Source organism: Gallus gallus, chromosome 1 (genome assembly GCF_016699485.2).
Source record: "Gallus gallus isolate bGalGal1 chromosome 1, bGalGal1.mat.broiler.GRCg7b, whole genome shotgun sequence".
NCBI classification, from domain to species: Eukaryota; Metazoa; Chordata; class Aves; order Galliformes; family Phasianidae; genus Gallus; species Gallus gallus.
Genome location: NC_052532.1, coordinates 140139030 through 140156541, shown reverse-complemented (window position 1 = coordinate 140156541; position 17512 = coordinate 140139030). Strand labels below are relative to the sequence as shown.

Sequence of the window (17512 nt, the reverse complement as noted above, 5' to 3'; positions counted from 1 at the left end):
GAATGAATCACAAATCCACCCCGACCGCGATCGCTCGGCCCGAAGGCGTCGTTTGGCCGCCCCGTTTAAGACCGAGTTTGAGTGTCAGAGTGCCAGTGTTACGTGCCAGTGTTATGGAGGACATCCATTTGCATTAAAAGTGATGAGAGTGTAGGGGCCTCTGTGTCTCGTTCTGCCTGAATCTACCTGGGGGTATTCACGGATCTGGTCACCTCTTCCCTCCCTCCTCCTAGGGGCGGGATGTGACAGTGCCACAGCTACGCGGTGCGGTCGTTGAACACCTCCAGAACGGTGACTGCATCTCCTCCCTGGGCAGCCTGTGCCAGCGCCTCACCACTTTCTGAGGACGACTCTTTAACAATACCCAACCTGACCCTCCCGCGGTGCGATGCGAGGCCATTCCCTCTCACCCTGCCTCTGGGAGAAGAGGCCAACCCCCACCTCGCCACAACCTCCTTTCAGGTCATTGAGGAGAGCGGGAAGGTCTCCCCCGAGCCTCCTCTTCTCCGGACTGAACAAGCCCAGTTCCCTCAGCTGCTCCCCGCCAAACCTGTGCTCCAGACCCCTCACAGCTTCGTTGTCCCTCTCTGGACACCCCCCAGGGTCTCAACGTCCTTCTTGTAGTAAAATCAGCCTCAAAGCACGTGCACATCTATGTGAAATATTTAGAGGACTGACAGGCCAGGAAGTGAGCTTCAGCACCAGACCTGTAATTGTCCAGGCTGCCTAATTGCTAGCTCACTCCGTGGCTCTGTTTCGCACTTCTTTTAATTGATGCTCTTGGTGACAATAGCCACGGTTATTACTTCAGCGATAGTTTACTCCACAGACAGCTGCTGAGGCAGCAGTGCGAATTTGAGCAACAAACCCCTGGGGAAAGAACAAGAATACAGAAAAAAACAAAAAACTTCACCATGAAGGTCATTAAAGACTGGAACGTGTTGCCCACCGCGGCCTGTGAAATCATCTCTTCCCTGGAGACGCTCAGAACTTGGCTAGGTAAGGCTTTCACTATTGATGCAGCTTTGAAAGTCACACTTGCCTGGAGCAGATGTTTGGACTACCTGGCCTGACAGTCCCTTCCTTCTGAAATCTGTATGGGATGCAACAGGCTTTGAAGCCCCAAGACACCCTCGGTGCTATCTGTGGGGCCTGAAACACACGCTGGTGTTAATGCCACAGGAACCGCTGCCTTGCTGCTACTGCACCGTAGCACAGTGCCAATCCGAACATATCCAGAAGAATCAAGCTGTTGGTTATCAAACAGACGACAAAAAGAGATTTACATACAGCCACAGGTAGAAGCATAGCGAAGGAGGGCTGCCTGGATGCTTTGCCACCCATCTCAAGCGCTCACGTAAGAGAGGTGATGCAGGATTTAATAACATAGCCTCTATTGATGACACTGGAAAGCTGCTCTAAAGCATTTGGTTCTCCATAAACAGGAAGGGAAATTTTGCTTGCTACGACGTAATTACATACAAATTGTGTCTCTAATATGAAGAAAAGGTTTGCACGCTTGGTAACACAGTACCATCAAGAATTCCTAAATAGCGGTATTTCTGACAGAAAAGGGAAAAACAAATTTTCATGGGCAGACGTCAATAGGATAAAACAATCACAAGCGTACTGCAGTGAATTCTGACCATTTGTGAGCACAGTTCTTGAAGATGGCTGAAGAAATAGATCCTAGAAGGATCAAACCTCACATATTTACACTCACAGAATCTGATACTTGGGAGGGACTCGGAGGCCGTAATCAGATAACAGATTACGATGCAGGCCTTTCATCTTGACACTCTCCATTCTGTGAGCAGATGCGCACGAATTTGTTGATAAACAGACCACGTTTCTGTCAACTCACCTGACAGGTTTCTGGCCCTGATCATGCACTGACACATTTTCTCAGTGTTGTTCGTAAGGCTTTTGTACCGTAGCAGTTAAACCTATAGCAACATTTAATACCTTAACGATAACCACTGATACGTTTTGAAGGCATCGCAGCTCTCCATTGACTTACTTGAGCGTTAACTTCGTGTTGCAAGAAGTTGAACAAGCAAAACAGTTCACACACCGTGCCTTATTCAGAGCAGACGCAACTAGAGCAAGGAAAAAAAAAAAAAGGGTAAATCATTAGCATTACCAAAAACATTAAGAGTTAATCTCAAATGTTTGTGAGATGGGAAGAATAATCATTTGAATCTTGTAGCAAGCATTAAGGCCTGCAATAATAACGTGGCAGGGCCTGGAAGGCACAGCGGATAGTTGCACAGTGGGACTGTGAAGCACCGATAAAGCTGTCTCTGAGGGCACGCAACTCTGTTTTGCAGAGAAAGCGTTTACTCCTTGTTCTGTATACCTTCAGTATGTTTCACTTTATGTTTCAGCATACCTTCGCGCCTTTCCCTGCCAAACGTTGCTTCTCTTTTCAACCTCAGATAGAGGATTCAGGACAATGTTCTTCTCCTCCATTTTGTCAGCAGCAGACAGAACCCGAACTTCGTAAAGCCAAACTTCTTTTCCCACACTATGGGGCAAGCGCACCCACAGATGCTTACATCTATTCCACTGCTTGCCAAAATAATACGAGCCGAAGGAAAGTCTGCTTACAAGAGATCTCTATAATGCAGGTTCTTAAAAAACTGCTGCCACAAGCATTTGCTTCACCAGATAGGAAGGAAAAACAAAACTGGATACTCATCGTTTGTGATAGCAGTGTCAAATTTGTGTGCAAAAATGAAAGGAGAAATGTAGAATAATTGAAGATGCACAATGAAAATGATGACTACTTCATTATCTGTTCAGTTCAGCGACTGAAATGTGCAATACTGAGAGTCAGATCATATGGCGCAACATACAGAGATGCGGTGATCAGACAAGGCTGCATTTTCTCATTCACTCCAAGCCCCAGTTCTCTTCATTCAGGGTCACAGTGAAGAGGACACCGCTCCTGGATTGTTGTTCTGCAGGTACGGTCCTGTCCCACAGTGTGGGGAAAACGCATTTCTGGAATGTAAGCCTCACCCTATATTCACATGACCATAAACTACTTTATGGCTCCTTTTATATGCCAAAGGCTCCCTCCCACTTTGAGAAGGGCTTTGGCTAAGGTGTGGCTCAGATGCGTATTACAGTGTTTCCTTCAGGCAGGTGTAGCTAGGGACAAAATAATGTGGCGTGACTGCACGTGGAATGGTTTGCCTTCCAGCATTTTAACACTGACGACAGTCCAAAAAGCCTACAAGACAATCTCTCCTCCTCAAAATTAAGACGCTTCCAGGTATGCCTTCACAGGACAGATCTTTCCAGGTACAGTTCCTTCCTGGTTTTGTGAAATTACCGTCAGCCTCTATTTTCAAAAGACAGGTGCCTGTGACGGGTAGGTGAAGATCTCCAGGAACCAAACTCAACAATTTTTCCAAACCTGTGTCACGGTCCCTAAATTCCTTTGAGGTCATTCTCGCAGCTGTACGTGTCCCTTTTTAAAGGTGGTGGGGGCAGGAAGCCTCCTCTGTATCTCCCAGCATATCCCTGGCCTTTGGTTATTACTAAAAGGTTTCCAGCTGACCACAGTTCTCCTTAGCTCCTGTTTCCTCTTCCATCATCACAAAACATCTGCTGTAAGGTCTTCTTCCCATTTGGCCTCTGACTAATCGCATCTATCCCAATTTCTCATAGAGAGAATGCCTCTTTGTGGTTTAATGGGAGCAGTCGGGGATGCAACAAAGGACTTTCCTCCCACTTTTAGAGAGAACTTTCATCAAAACGTAACCTTAAGAAAACAGCCAGAGAACTGCCTACCATCTCCTTCCTTCAATCACACGATTGCAGTGGAAACATACATCACCAAACAGCCGAAGAGAAAGGAGAAAGAAAGAATTTTTAAGGTAATGATTTTATTGACAGTAATTTCTCAACTGTATTTCAGTAGCTTTCCTGTTTATTTCAGCTTAAATAAAGGAGAATAATGGCAAGCCTGACTTGGGTTTCCAATTCCATCTTGCATCTTTATAGCATTAACGATGAAAACATTTCTTTACATCTGCTTGACCCTCTACAAATATGGGTTTCTTTTGCTGTTTGCCTAATTCTGAACACTCGAAATTCAGCAAGGAAGAGTCACATACACACTTCTAGTAACCATCCAGCTGAACATCTGTACATCCATTCAACACACAGCTCTTGCCCGGTGTATGTTCTTGCTCTGTCACAACTGCAATACTATTGCTAATAACGTCACCACATTTATTGTCTGCAGGGATGCCAGCAATACCTCAATCACCTGCCCTTCATCGCTGAGAAATTTAGAATCCACCTGCAATTAGCAGATGCCGTACAACTCCCATATGTAATCCTCCTTTATTAATCCAAGCAAAGATGTGTACGTGACACCTAGCATTTGGCTCCCAAAGAAGAAAGGTCTATCCATTCTGGTGCTGGACTGCACAACCACGGGAGTCTGCAGGGAAATGGGACTGCACTGCTGATGGTCTCCCAGTGTCTTGGAGAAGTGCGAGTGATGATAGCATTCACTCCATTACTGCCCCTGATTCTCGCGTCCTAGTTGCCGCTTCCCTGGGCAGCCTGTTCCAGTGCCTGACCACTCCCTCTGAGAAGAATTATTTCCTAACATCCAACCTGAACCTCCCCTGGCACAACTTGAGGCCATTCCCTCTAGTCCTATAGAAGAGGAATTGTCTTGGGACGCACATAGGTAGATTGATCCAAAATTAATGCCTCCTACTTATTATCATGGGAGCTACAACTGCTACAAAGGGCACAATAATGCTGTTTAAGAAAGCACATTCTCCGCTGCAAAATGCTTTTTCAGTGTAGTCATCACCACTAGCTGTGCATTTTCTCCAGCAATGAACAAGAACCTGAGTGCTGCGCTCATAACAGCCTGCACCAGCGGAGGTGTCCCAGTGTCACTGTCACCACTGCTGAAATGCACCGTGCACCATCTCACTGAGCTCACAACCACTGCTTGGACTCCATAAACGTTCAGCAAAGATTGATGAAGGTCAGTGGGTGTCGTCATTTTCACCTGGAGGAATTCAGTGACAGCTTGATGGTTGGCTCGATGTGCACTTCCATGTCAGACACCGTTGTGTCACGCTGCCTGACTGCTGCCAGCTGTTGCACGGCAACAACGTGTAATGGGATATGGGTGAGAAGGTTCAACCTCTACTGCCATGCCACCAACACCCGCCTCTGGTGTTTTGGGCCAACATATAAAATAGGGGGCATTGCTTCTGGAGCAGCCCTCATAAGATGTATAATACAGGTAATGTATAGAAGTAACCAAGCTTTTTTTATTTTTTAACACTGTTTATTAAAGCATACAAAGAAGTGCCAGTCGTTGGTGGGTCCTCTGAGTGTGAGAGCGAAGCTGCTGACAGCTGCTGGAGTCAGGCCTGTGGTGCAAGCCTGCAGACTGGTGCCGGATGCTGAATGGATCGTGGTCTTCCCATCCCATCCTCTGGGACAGGAATGGTGTGTGTTCCCACATCAGCTATGGGCAGTGCTGTGGTGAGTGAGACTGGCCTGGGGCTCCACAGTGATGCCTGCAGCGAGGCTGCAGCTCATAGCCCTCATGCCTGGTGTTGTGTCTCAGCTGTCTGTGTTCATGTGAGTCCCTTTGAAGGCAGCCCTTGGCTGAGGCAGCCAGTAAGCATCATGTCAGTGTTCTTTCTCTGCATGTGAAAACTATTTATCCTCAAACTTGTTTTCACAGGCTTCTGTTCTACAGATTCTGTCTCTGATCCTGATGGGTATTAATCACTCTGGTAGGTTCAGGATCTCTCCATGTATGGATGAGTTCCCCTTCTGGGCTGAGTTCAGGAAGGGTACTCACCTCCTAGATCATCGTGTCCTGGGGAAGAGTCGTAATGAACTTCCTCCAAACAAGGGACTGCCACATCCAGTGCCAATACCCAACAACCCTTTCAGAATTCTAAGCTGTGTTCCTTCTAGACCTCACTTCCAATTTGGTAAAAATTCCTTTAGTCTGAAAGGCTTTGAACCTGCTGGGCTCCACAAACTGGTATTTGTGATGGTGTTCGACTTTGTCCAAAACTTTCCAAGCTGCCCTTGTCTTCACCACAGAGTTCCTTAAACCAGATTTTTCACAGGTGGTCACTCATTGAACGTTCCTCATTTTCTGCTTGACCGAGTGTTGTCCTTGTGATCTGGTTTGCAGAAGTGTTGACATTCACAGCTGCAACTCAAATTAGCTGTGCTCTGAGTATATGAAGAGCTGTATGATTCTACAGCAACAAATATTCTGAAAAATTCCCCCTGGGGGAAAGAAATTCTGATCTAGAGGCAGAACTAGTTAGGAATGTGATCAGGTCAATGAACACACCCAACAACAACTGCTCAAGAAGCATGATTTGGATATTAAATGAATTAAGGCTATCCATATGTACATTTACTGTGAAATGGACTAAGCACTTACTCTACTCATGAAACTTTCCAGATTGTTCACACTTTTTGTACTGGGCTGTTTTAAGTAGCTACCCAAGTGCAGATCAGGAAACCCAAAGTGCTAAGGATGGATCCTGGCAGCCTAGAAGAACCTCACAGCTGGCAGCCTATCATTCTCTATCATTCATGATTCTATGAAAACTTTCGAGCTGCTAAACCAGGCCAGAGCTGAGCTGTGGACACAGTTTATCAATTTCTCTCCCAGGTAATGACTAAAGGGATGGATGCCTGACACTCCTGTATCAGTGTTCTTTCTCTGCGTGTGCATGTCTCTGAGATGCCACCTACTCAGCATTGCTACAGGCTGAGCCTGCAAATGGGAAAGCAGCAGCCATGTCCCCCAGCCTGGGCTGAGACCCCGGGTCTCTGGGCATCAGGCCGAGTATAAGCAGTCAGGCGGCAGCGGTTCTGAGCCTAGGCAGCTGGAGGAGGTGGCCATGCCTTTAGCTCATGTCAAATTATCATCAAACTCCTGCCTCCAAACTTCAGGGTCTCCAGTGTTAACAGGTCAGCCTAAAACAGACCACGCCCTTGCCTAGATGGGACTGTCTGTCTGAAGGCTCCTGTGCTGCAGGGAGACTGGCCCTGGGCCACTGCCCCAGCCCTGCCAGGGCTGCCCCACCATATCTGGGAGACTGCTCAGGCTCCAACACAAGTGAACAGGCAACCCCAACATTTATTGTGGTGTCATACATATGATGCAGGCCAGACCAGCACTGAACCTCCTCGTATTTCAGTAGTACCTTATTGCACCCAGATTATACCAATAGCAGCAAATAGCGTCCTGAAGCAGCAAAGTATCTGCTGTGTAGGGCAGCTGGTGCTGACAATCCCACCCCAGACTCAACTAATTTAGATCAAAACCAGGCTACAATCTAGATACAACTCTTAACGCCTTGACTTAGAAAGCCATAACACACAAACCAGCCTATATTAATAGAGTGGTTACGCCTGGTCTGCATTTTAAATACAGAAGCAACACCTAGGCTGCAGTTTAAATCAGAACTCATAACCCATATTCAAAAAATAACAACAAACTCCAAACCCTAAGTGTCCCCGACTGAGGTCAGACCAGAAAATGTTTCATTTGCAGTTCTTCGCTGTCTTCTAAAGGCTGTTTCAGGAACTGCAGCCCTGGATTTTGAGCAACAAATCTTTGCTTGCTCAGTGCTCAGGACAGCCCAAAGCACAGCCCAGCAACCAAAAGAAAGTAGAAGGTTTATACCAGGCTTCCGCTGGAACTCTGCAGTCAGCTAAAAGACTTCGGTCTAACCAGAGAAAGTGAGACAGTGTTGGTGAGGTTTATGCTGTACAGGAAACATAGCTGCATCTGTCAGGGGATGGGATGGGTGGGATTTCTGCTGTTTTGCATCCTGATACAGTTCAGTCTGTGGTGAGGCTTGAGATTGCTTCAATGTGTACAGCTGAGTATGAAGACAGTACTGCACATCCAGACCAACTTTTCAGGAATAGCTAAAACAACGGACTTTGTTTGGAAGTTACTTGTTAATAAGGTGCTCAAGAAGTTCCTCAGAGGTCAGAAAGGTCAAGCAGGTTTTTCTTGCGTCATCAGAGGTGCTTTGTGAGGTCACAGTGGGCCCCGTGAGGACATTCAGGAACCCCATATACGTCATGCCAGGAGGTGCCACTTGTGCCTCAAGCCTGCAAGGAGGGTGCTTGCTGGTTGTGGACAAGAGGTAGCATGGGGCAACTACGGGAGACAGCTGCTCCCAGCTGTTGCTTTTTGTTCTTCCTTCTCCTCTTCCTGGTGGCTCCGTGTCATGGGCAACCCCAGGATGTCGCGTGGGGAGCACTGAGTCCAGGTAGGCTGGGCACTGAGGGAAGCACTGGGGAAACAAACCCCTGAGGCTTCCTGGAAAGCAGCCTTGGGTGGTGGGTCCCCCGGGGAAACAACCAGCCAGGCTCTTACATCAGCTCTGTGTCCTAAGAGGTGATGTGATGGCTCTCCAACCTCCCCAGACATCCCACCTTGGAGCACACAGGGACATCCTAGAGGGGAGAGCTCCTCTGATTCCAACTCCGGGCACTGCAGCCTTCTACTGTCCTACTGCAGCGCTTCCCTGACGAACACCCAACCTCCCAACCATGTCCTCAGCCCAGGGTCCCCAGCAGCAGATGGGGTGGTGCTGGGTCAGCTGCTCACTGACCGATGGGCTCTGCACCATGAGCAGTACAAAGGCCTTCTTCTGTTCTCAGCTGCTCGCCATGTGAATTTTGCTGCTTTGGGGAATGTCACAGGCTCCCCAGTAAGCAAGTGCAGTCCGTCTGTCCAGCATGTCCTTGAGCCCTGGTGCCTGTTGTTGTCCTGGGATAGCATCTGGGGAGCTGCCAGGTCCCAGCCCACAGCTCAAGGCAAACGCCTACCAGCAAAGTTACTTTATACATTATGTTTGCTTAATTATCATAACTTTCAACGGTGAGGTGGTCTGCTCAGCTTTCTGTGTCAAAGGTACTTTATTAATACGAGAATGATGAATCCAGGGTCCTTCTCCTACTAATTTTGCTGCAATGCAGGGGCTCGATAGAACTTGCATGGGTCCTTTCCACCTCACAGAATCACAGAATCAGAGGGTTTGTCAGTGACCTTAAGAGGTCACTGAGTCCAAACCCACTGCTAAAGCAGGTACCTTACAATAGGTGGCATGGGCAGGCATCCAGACAGGTCTTGAATATTTCCTTAGAAGGAGAATCTACAACTTCTCTTGCAGTGGTTCAGAAGTCCAGGATTTGACATATGCTCAGTTTCCTGGTTGGAATGGATACACTGGGGAATCTGGACTCAGATTTAAGACCACCTGTTTATTTATCTGTTACAAGACCTTCCTGAGAGCAATTAAATAGTTTCTTATTGGGCTGCGAGGCTTCCCCACCTCATCTGAGGTGCTCTGTGAGGTCATACTGGGAGTGCCCTGTGATCACAGAATCACAGAGTATCAGGGATTGGAAGGGACCTTGAATGATCGTCTAGTCCAATCCCCCTGCTGGAGCAAGAACACATAGATCAGGTCACAGAGCAAATTGTCCAGTTGGGTTTTGAATATCTACAGAGAAGGAGACCCCACAACCTCTCTGGGAAGCCTGTTTCAGTGTTCTGTCACCCTCACTGTGAAGAAGCTTTTTCTCATATTTACATGGAACCTTCTATGTTCCAGCTTGCACCCGCTGCCCCTTGTCCTATCAATGGATGTCACTGAGAAGAGCCTGGCTCCATCCTCACGACACTCACCCTTGACATATTTGTAAACATTAATGAGGTCACCCCTCAGTCTGCTCCAAGCGAAAGAGACTCAGCTCCGTCAGCCATTCATTGTAAGGGAAATGCCCCACTCCCTTAATCACCTTTGTGGCTCTGTGCTGGACTCTCTCAAGGAGTCCCTTGTCCTTCTTGAACTGAGGGGCCCAGAATGCCCAGACACAGTTTTTCAGATGCGGTCTCACCAGGGCAGAGTAGAGGGGGGGGACAACCTCTCTTGACCTACTAAGCACACCTCTTCTCATACACCCCAGGATGCCGTTGGTCTTCTTGGCCACAAGGGCACAGTGCTGACTCACGGTCATCCTGCTGCCCACCAGGATCCCCAGGTCCTTTTCCCTATGCTGCCCTCCAACAAGTCAGTTCCCAACTTATACTGGTACCTGGCGTTGTTCTTGCCCAGATGCAAGGCTCTACGCTCGCCCTTGCTGTATTTCATGACATTTCTCTCTGCCCAACTCTCAAGCCTGTCTAGGTCTTGCTGGATGGCAGCAGAGCCTTCTGGCGTATCAGACACTGCTCGCAGTTATGTGTCATCAGCGGACTTGCTGACGGTGCGCTCTATTCCCTCATCCAAGTGGTTGATGAAGGTACTGAATAGTATTGGTTCCAGTATCAATCCTTGAGGGACTCCACTAGATACAGGCCTCCAGCTAGACTCTGTCCCACTGACCACAGCTCTCTGGCTTCTTTCTTGCAGCCAGTTCACAATCCACCTCACTACTATCCAGACCATACTTCCTCAGTTTAGCTGTGAGGATACTGTGGGTGTCAGGTGCTTTAGTGAAATCAAGATAGACCACATCCACTGCTTTACCATTATTTATCCACCTGGTTATATCTTCATAGAAGGCTATCAGGTTGATCAGGCATGACTTCCTCTTGGTGAAGCCATGCTGACTGTCTCTAATGACCCTCTTATCCTTGATATGCCTAGAGACAGCACCAAGGATAAGTTGTTCCATCACCTTTCCAGGGATGGAGGTGAAACTGATCGTTCTATAGTTACTATAGTTAACTAATACCAGGGTCCTCCTTCTTGCCCTTTTTGAAGACTGGAGTGACGTCTGCTTTCCTCCAGTCCTCAGGCACCTCTTCAATTCTTAAACTTAACAAAGGTGATGGAGAGCGGCCTAGCAATGACTTGCGCCAGCTCCCTCAGCACCCGCAGGTGCATCCCATCAGGACCCATGGATTGATGGATGTTTAGATTGCTTAAGTGCTCCTTAACCCAGTCTTCATCACCTGAGGCAAACTCCTCCTCTATCCTGACTTCCAGTGGGGCCTCAGAGGTATGGGGCTCCTCAGGACAGCCTCCAGCAGTACAACAGACACAAGGAAGGCATTCAGTAAGTCTGCCTTCTCTGTATCTTCTGTCATCAGGGTACCCACCTCACTCATCAGTGAGCCTACACTGCCTCTAGTGTTAGTTTTATCTGCAGTGTATTTGAAGAAGCCCTTTCTGTTGTCCTTGACCCCGCTTGCAAGGTTTAACTCTAATGAGGCCCTAGCTTTCCTAGTTGCCTCCCTGCATCCTCCGACAACCGTCTTCTGTTCCTCCCAGGTGTCCAGCCCCTCCCTCCTTCCGTGATCTTTAGACTCTCCTCTTCCACTTGAGCTTGCCCAGCAGTTCCCTGTTTAACCATGCATGTCTCCTGGCTCCCTTTCTTGACTTCCTACCTGTTGGGATGCTCTGATTTTGAGCTTGGAAGAAGCAGTCCTTGAATGCTAACCATCTATCTTGGGCCCCTTTACCTTCAAATACCCTGCCCCACGGGATCTCCCCTAGCAACTGCTTGAAAAGTTCACCCTCCTGAAGTCCAGGGCTGGGATTCTGCTTGGTATTCTGTTCTGGCCGCCGGAGATCCTGAGCTCTACCACCTCCCGTTCACTGCAACCAAGGCTGCCATCAACCTTCATCACTTCCACCGGACCCTCCTTGTTAGTGAGAATAAAATCCAGCAGCGCTCCTCTCCTAGTTGGCTCATCCACCCCTTGCATCAGGAAGTTATCATCAGTGTGCTGGAGGAACCTCGTGGGCTGTGGTTGGATGGCTGGCTGGCTCAGCCAGTAGGCCTTCCAGCAAATATCAGGGTAGTTAAAATCCCCTACAATAACCAGGGCCGGTAATTGCGAGGCTGCTATCAGCTGTCTGTAGAAGACCTCATCAGCTTCCTCGTCCTAATCTGGTGACCTGTAATAGACACCCACAGCAGGATCACCCATGCCAGCAGCTTCCTTCCCACCTGTCTGGAAGATCAGTAGCAGGTAGTAGGCTGTCGAGTGCAGCAGGTTGGGAGTGTCCCAGTGATCATCTCCCTGCTCCGGGCTTCAGGTAGACTGCAGACTTAGGGGTCAAGCCTGCATACTGGGCCCTCTGTTCCTCTCAGAAGGGAATCACCTACTACAGTTACCCTTCTTCCTTTCTTACTGGAGGAGTCTTGAGGCATGGTGTCAACTGCCTCTTTCTATCTGGCCTCATAGATGGGCCTGCCACCACATCCTCACCTAGCTCTCCCTCAAGATCCAGGGCCTCAAACCTACTATGGAGGGGTGCCTGGGGAAGGGAGGTAGGTAGGGAGGGGGGTTGCCTGCAGTGCTGAACTAGGACTCACTTCCAACCCTCCTCGTCTTTTTGGTCCCCTACCTCAGCCTCACAGGGACGGGGTATGGGCTTTACCACGCTCTGGGGGGCATCCCCCCTGGTGCCCTTCCCTCCAGCACACCAGGGAGTTACTCCACCCATCAGTCTCCTGCTCACATGCCCTGATGCTCCTTAGCCTCTCCACCTGTCGAAGGCTCTCCAGTAAGCAAGCGCAGGCTGTCTGTCCTGAAGGCAGGCTGAGTGCTGCGGGCTGTTTCCTCAGGGCAGCATCTGGGGAGCTGCCATGTCCCAGCCCACAGCTGAAGCAGGCTGGTGCACACATTGAGAGAATCTGCACCCACGTGTGCCTTCTGCCTGTGGATCACACAACCCATCTCCGGGCACTGCAGATCCCTTATGAAGAAGCATATGGCAACAGGTCTTGACAGCTTCTCTGCTTTGTTCTCCATTCCAGATGATCGTGTTGGCGACATGTATGCAGCATACCCCATGGAAGCTGATCTGGAACGTGGCAAGGAACGCAGTGGTATGTTTTTCCTTGGAGACGTGTCAGATTCCCAGCCATGGCTCACCCAGGCCTCTGCTCTGGACCTGTCAGAATCTGGACCTACGTGTGGTTCTCACAACGCTACATGATCCCCTGCCAGGCTCTGCAGTCCCTTTCTTGAGAATCATGGCACAATATGGAAAAGAAATCTCTCTTCTGTTTGTTTACAGATCTGCCTGTACGCCGCATATCGAGGCTGCGCCGTTTTCATCAGCCTCAAACCTACCGCAGGGGTGAGTGGTCCGTCTTTGCTCATTTTTGCAGTGTCAGCACATACTTTCAGCCTTGTCTTCCTGTGGAACACACCTTACAATGTTCTTCGCTGGTGCTGGGATGTGGAGAAGAGCAGAGTAGCAACCAGGAGAGCACAGAGATGTGCCCTGGGATTCTTTGCCCTGCACAGCTGCATTTGACAGCAGCCCCAGCCGTGTGTCTCTTGAAGTGCTGGCGGCAAAGGCAGCAGCATCTGGGGCAGAGTTGAGAGCCTTTTTCCCAGCCAAGCTGAAGATGGTTTGTTTTGTGCCAAAATGGTGCCTCTTCTGGCACCTGGTACCCGTTTGCCACATACTTGTGAGTGGAAGAGGGAGACGAGCGTCTGTCAGTAGGAGTGTTTGCTGCCATTCAAGGCTGAACAGGCGAACTGCAATGTATGTCAGGAACTGTTAACTTCTGCCTTTGGTGGCAGATGTGGCCTCAGGTACTGGCTCTGCAGCTTCTCAGTGGGTTCCTTATTCTGAGCCTTGGAGGAATCGCATGGATAAGTGGTGTGTCTAGGTTTCCTCTGAGAGATGCCAGGTGCATCTAGAAGGCCAGCCTGACCCACGTGCAAGTGTTGATGATGAAGAGGGTTATCACCATCTGTAATGCAAATGTTCCTCCTCTGTGTTTGCTTACAGCTGTTGCACCTAGGATTCCTCCTTCCCTTTCTCAGATGGATCTTGGTTTTGAGCCTGAAGAGTATCCCAGAGGTATGTTGTCTTTGTTTACCAGAAGGCATAAAGAGTTCTGTGCAAAGTGTGTTTACTGCCATTCAGAGCTGAGGAGGTGCATTCAAACATGCAGCAGGAGCTGTTCTGCCCGTAGTGGCAGAGCTGGCCATAGAGGATGGCTGTCAGCTTACCTTGCAGAATCCTGCTTGGAGTCCTTGGAAGTACAGCATGTGCAATGCACGCCTGTTCATTCCCTGAGACACAGCTGGAGGCAGTGATTTCTCAGCCTCTCCCTTGCAAGTGGGCTCTTGCTCAGGAGGACTGTAAGAGATCATCCTCATCCTCTGCTACTAAGACGCGAGAATCAGGGGCAGTAATGGAGTGAATACTATCATCACTCGCACTTCTCCAAGACACTGGGAGACCATCAGTAGTGCAGAACTCATGAGTGTGTTGCACTGTCTTGCATTCTCCAGGTGCTGGCGGTGTGAGATCTGCAGGGAGCGTGGATCGGAAAGGGGGAGAAAATCACCTTGCAGCTGCGGTGCTTGCCATCCTGTTCTCTCTGGTCATTCTTGCTGCTTTGGGTTACCTGGCAAAACAGCTGCTGATGAAGAGACAAGCGTGAGTTGCTTCTCCGCTAGTCTTTGCTAGATGGCTGCTCCGTGCAGGGAAGCGCTTGCAAGGAGAGCATCCCAGAGCACAGTGAGCTGTGGGCAGCCCTCTGCTGGGATTTCTGTTGAGGAATTTCTTTACCTCTTCAGTCATACACACTGGGACTCATTTCTAAGACCCCTTTCTTTTTATTCCAGAGGAGCAATGCTAGGTGAAACTGGCAGAGACGTGAGAAACAAAGATCCAGCTCTGCTAAAAAAACCACGGAACTTAACGAGAATTACCATAGAAGTTGAAGATCTTTCAGGGAATCCAAACCCAAATCTGAGTGTGTTCTCTATTCAACTTTCTCGCCGCTCGCTGCCTTACTCTGCCAGCCCCCACAGCAATCCTCTCAGCCTGACTTCTGCAGGCAGTGAGGAATCGATGATGACTCCTGCCCGGCCGCAAGCAAGAAGACACCAAACTGTAGTTCTCTCTTAGCAGCTTTCCCAATTCCATCAGTTCATTGCATGATGTCCACACTGATGGATGACCATGACAGCGTTCACCACCTATTCCGTATCATGACATCATGCCCAAGTTGTACAACGCAGATACATGTATCTATATGGTCAATAAACTATACTTAACATTATATACATATATGTGTATATATGCGCACATACACCTGAAACTACTGACTGTTCTCTCCCGTCATCAAGTCTCTTTCACGTACACACTGAATGTCCCTGTTTCTTCTTTTGCGTTTCCCACCAAGTCCCTGAGCAAAATCAGTCCCACAGGTGGGCTTGCTTTTGCCCGAGGCCAGGATAACCCAAACCATTTTCCCTTGTAAATTCTTCTTATGTACTGCAGGGACTCCATCCCCTCGTACAGTACATAAGGGACTGGATTGAGCAGGGCCATCTCGACTGGCAGATCCCAGAGTGTTGACAAAGCAGGTGGCTTATGATAAACGTGTATCCCAGTGCTTGAATGTTCTGCCAACTATTGCTTACGGTGTAGCTTTTAACACTCATAAGTAGCGTTTGACTTTTCCAGAAGCTGGTGCATTGTAGAGGATATGATATATCCACTCAGTGCCATGCTCTTTGGCCCAGGTGTTTATGTGGGTATTTTTAAAGTGAGTTCCATTATCCGACTCACTTCTTTCTGTGGTGCCACATCACCATAACATTTGCTATTCAAGGATAGCATTTTGGGTGGACATAGGGGCAGAGGATGCATTTCCAGACCTTGGGTGTTTGCGTCCACCACTGTAAGCACACAGCACTTTCCATGGCAGATTTGTGGGAGTGTGACAGACTCCACATCCAGGCCTCCCCGTATTTATATTTCATCCACTGTTCCCCATATGTCTGTATCCTGACGCTGGTGAGCCATTCCCCCTCTCCCCATTGGCTGAGGTACTTGGGGTTCGCATTCCTCCTGATTCGCCTATCAGCCGTTCCCCAAATAGGTACACCCCTTCATTTCCTTTGTTTACACATACTTTGTAATCTGAACTCGGAGCTTATTGGTTTGCCAAACTACAACTATCTTTGTATCCTGTGAACTCTATCACTCTCTGTTCTGCCCAGCAAACAAGCTTTACACACAGGTGCTTAGGTAGCATCTCTGTCCAGGTCTGAAGGCTCTTCCCTATACCATGTTCTCAGCACTCATTACTGCTTTCTCTCGGTCCTCACAGCAGTCTTCTCAGTCTGACCTTCATAGGCAGAAAACAATTGGTGAGCTCTCCCGCTCGGTTGCAAGCAAACAGACACTACGTGTGGGAAAAGAGAGGAGAAATGTGTGCTGCTGTGGAAGTACAGAGAAGTGGAGTGCAGAAGATAGCCACAAGCAGACCAAGAATAAGATCAGCACTGCTGGGGAGCTGTGTGGCTGTGAAGAGAATACGCAGTGTCAGTGTGTGTCAGCAGAGGCCTGAACCAACCCCGTGGCAACATGGCAAATGCCAGAAGACACTGTTCTCACTCATCACCACCAAACGCGCAGGGAAGGGCTGCAGATAACGTGTTTCCCGGATCCACTGCCCAAATAAACATGTCTAAGCCCAAGAGAAGGTTGCCCAGGAGCTGACCGAAGTGTGTGATCTAGCTTTGGCCTGCTTGGAGTATGTTCCCACTCGGTCTTACTCTTGGCTTTACATGCCAAGCCTCCCTGGCCAGTCTGAAAGAAGCCTACACGCACAGCATTTTGCTCAGCAGTCCCAACTGCTGAATCTGAGAAACTTCAGAAAACCTCAGGGCCTTCTGGGGTCAAAGTCCAGGAGCACTGGGGAATGCCCAGCAACTCTCTCAAGAAACTAGAGGATGCCTGCAACTGTTCAGCACGGATTAAGTTAAAAGACGTCAGCATGGTGTATCCAAGGAAGTTCCAGAGGCTGCTGCTGTGCTCTTTAAGTAGTGAGAGTAGCAAACCGTTGAGCTACAGCGGTGGGAGCCTCTGTTGCACGTGCCTTCTGATACAGGAGTGTCAGGCATCCATCCCTTTAGTCATTACCTGGGAGAGAAATTGATAAACTGTGTCCACAGCTCAGCTCTGGCCTGGTTTAGCAGCTCGAAAGTTTTCATAGAATCATGAATGATAGAGAATGATAGGCTGCCAGCTGTGAGGTTCTTCTAGGCTGCCAGGATCCATCCTTAGCACTTTGGGTTTCCTGATCTGCACTTGGGTAGCTACTTAAAACAGCCCAGTACAAAAAGTGTGAACAATCTGGAAAGTTTCATGAGTAGAGTAAGTGCTTAGTCCATTTCACAGTAAATGTACATATGGATAGCCTTAATTCATTTAATATCCAAATCATGCTTCTTGAGCAGTTGTTGTTGGGTGTGTTCATTGACCTGATCACATTCCTAACTAGTTCTGCCTCTAGATCAGAATTTCTTTCCCCCAGGGGGAATTTTTCAGAATATTTGTTGCTGTAGAATCATACAGCTCTTCATATACTCAGAGCACAGCTAATTTGAGTTGCAGCTGTGAATGTCAACACTTCTGCAAACCAGATCACAAGGACAACACTCGGTCAAGCAGAAAATGAGGAACGT

The 17512-nt window shown here is 48.7% G+C and overlaps 1 protein-coding gene across 1 annotated transcript; it reads left to right on the top strand.

Annotated features, from left to right (window-relative positions):
* The first annotated feature begins 10633 nt into the window (after nucleotides 1-10633).
* LOC112531527 lies at nucleotides 10634-15096 on the top strand. The gene is made up of 5 exons (XM_040651072.1): nucleotides 10634-12894; nucleotides 13086-13148; nucleotides 13812-13883; nucleotides 14321-14468; nucleotides 14657-15096. Exons 1-5 carry the CDS (start codon nucleotides 12765-12767, stop codon nucleotides 14940-14942), a joined length of 699 nt encoding a protein of 232 aa, XP_040507006.1. The 5' UTR covers nucleotides 10634-12764; the 3' UTR covers nucleotides 14943-15096.
* Nucleotides 15097-17512: the final 2416 nt, after the last annotated feature.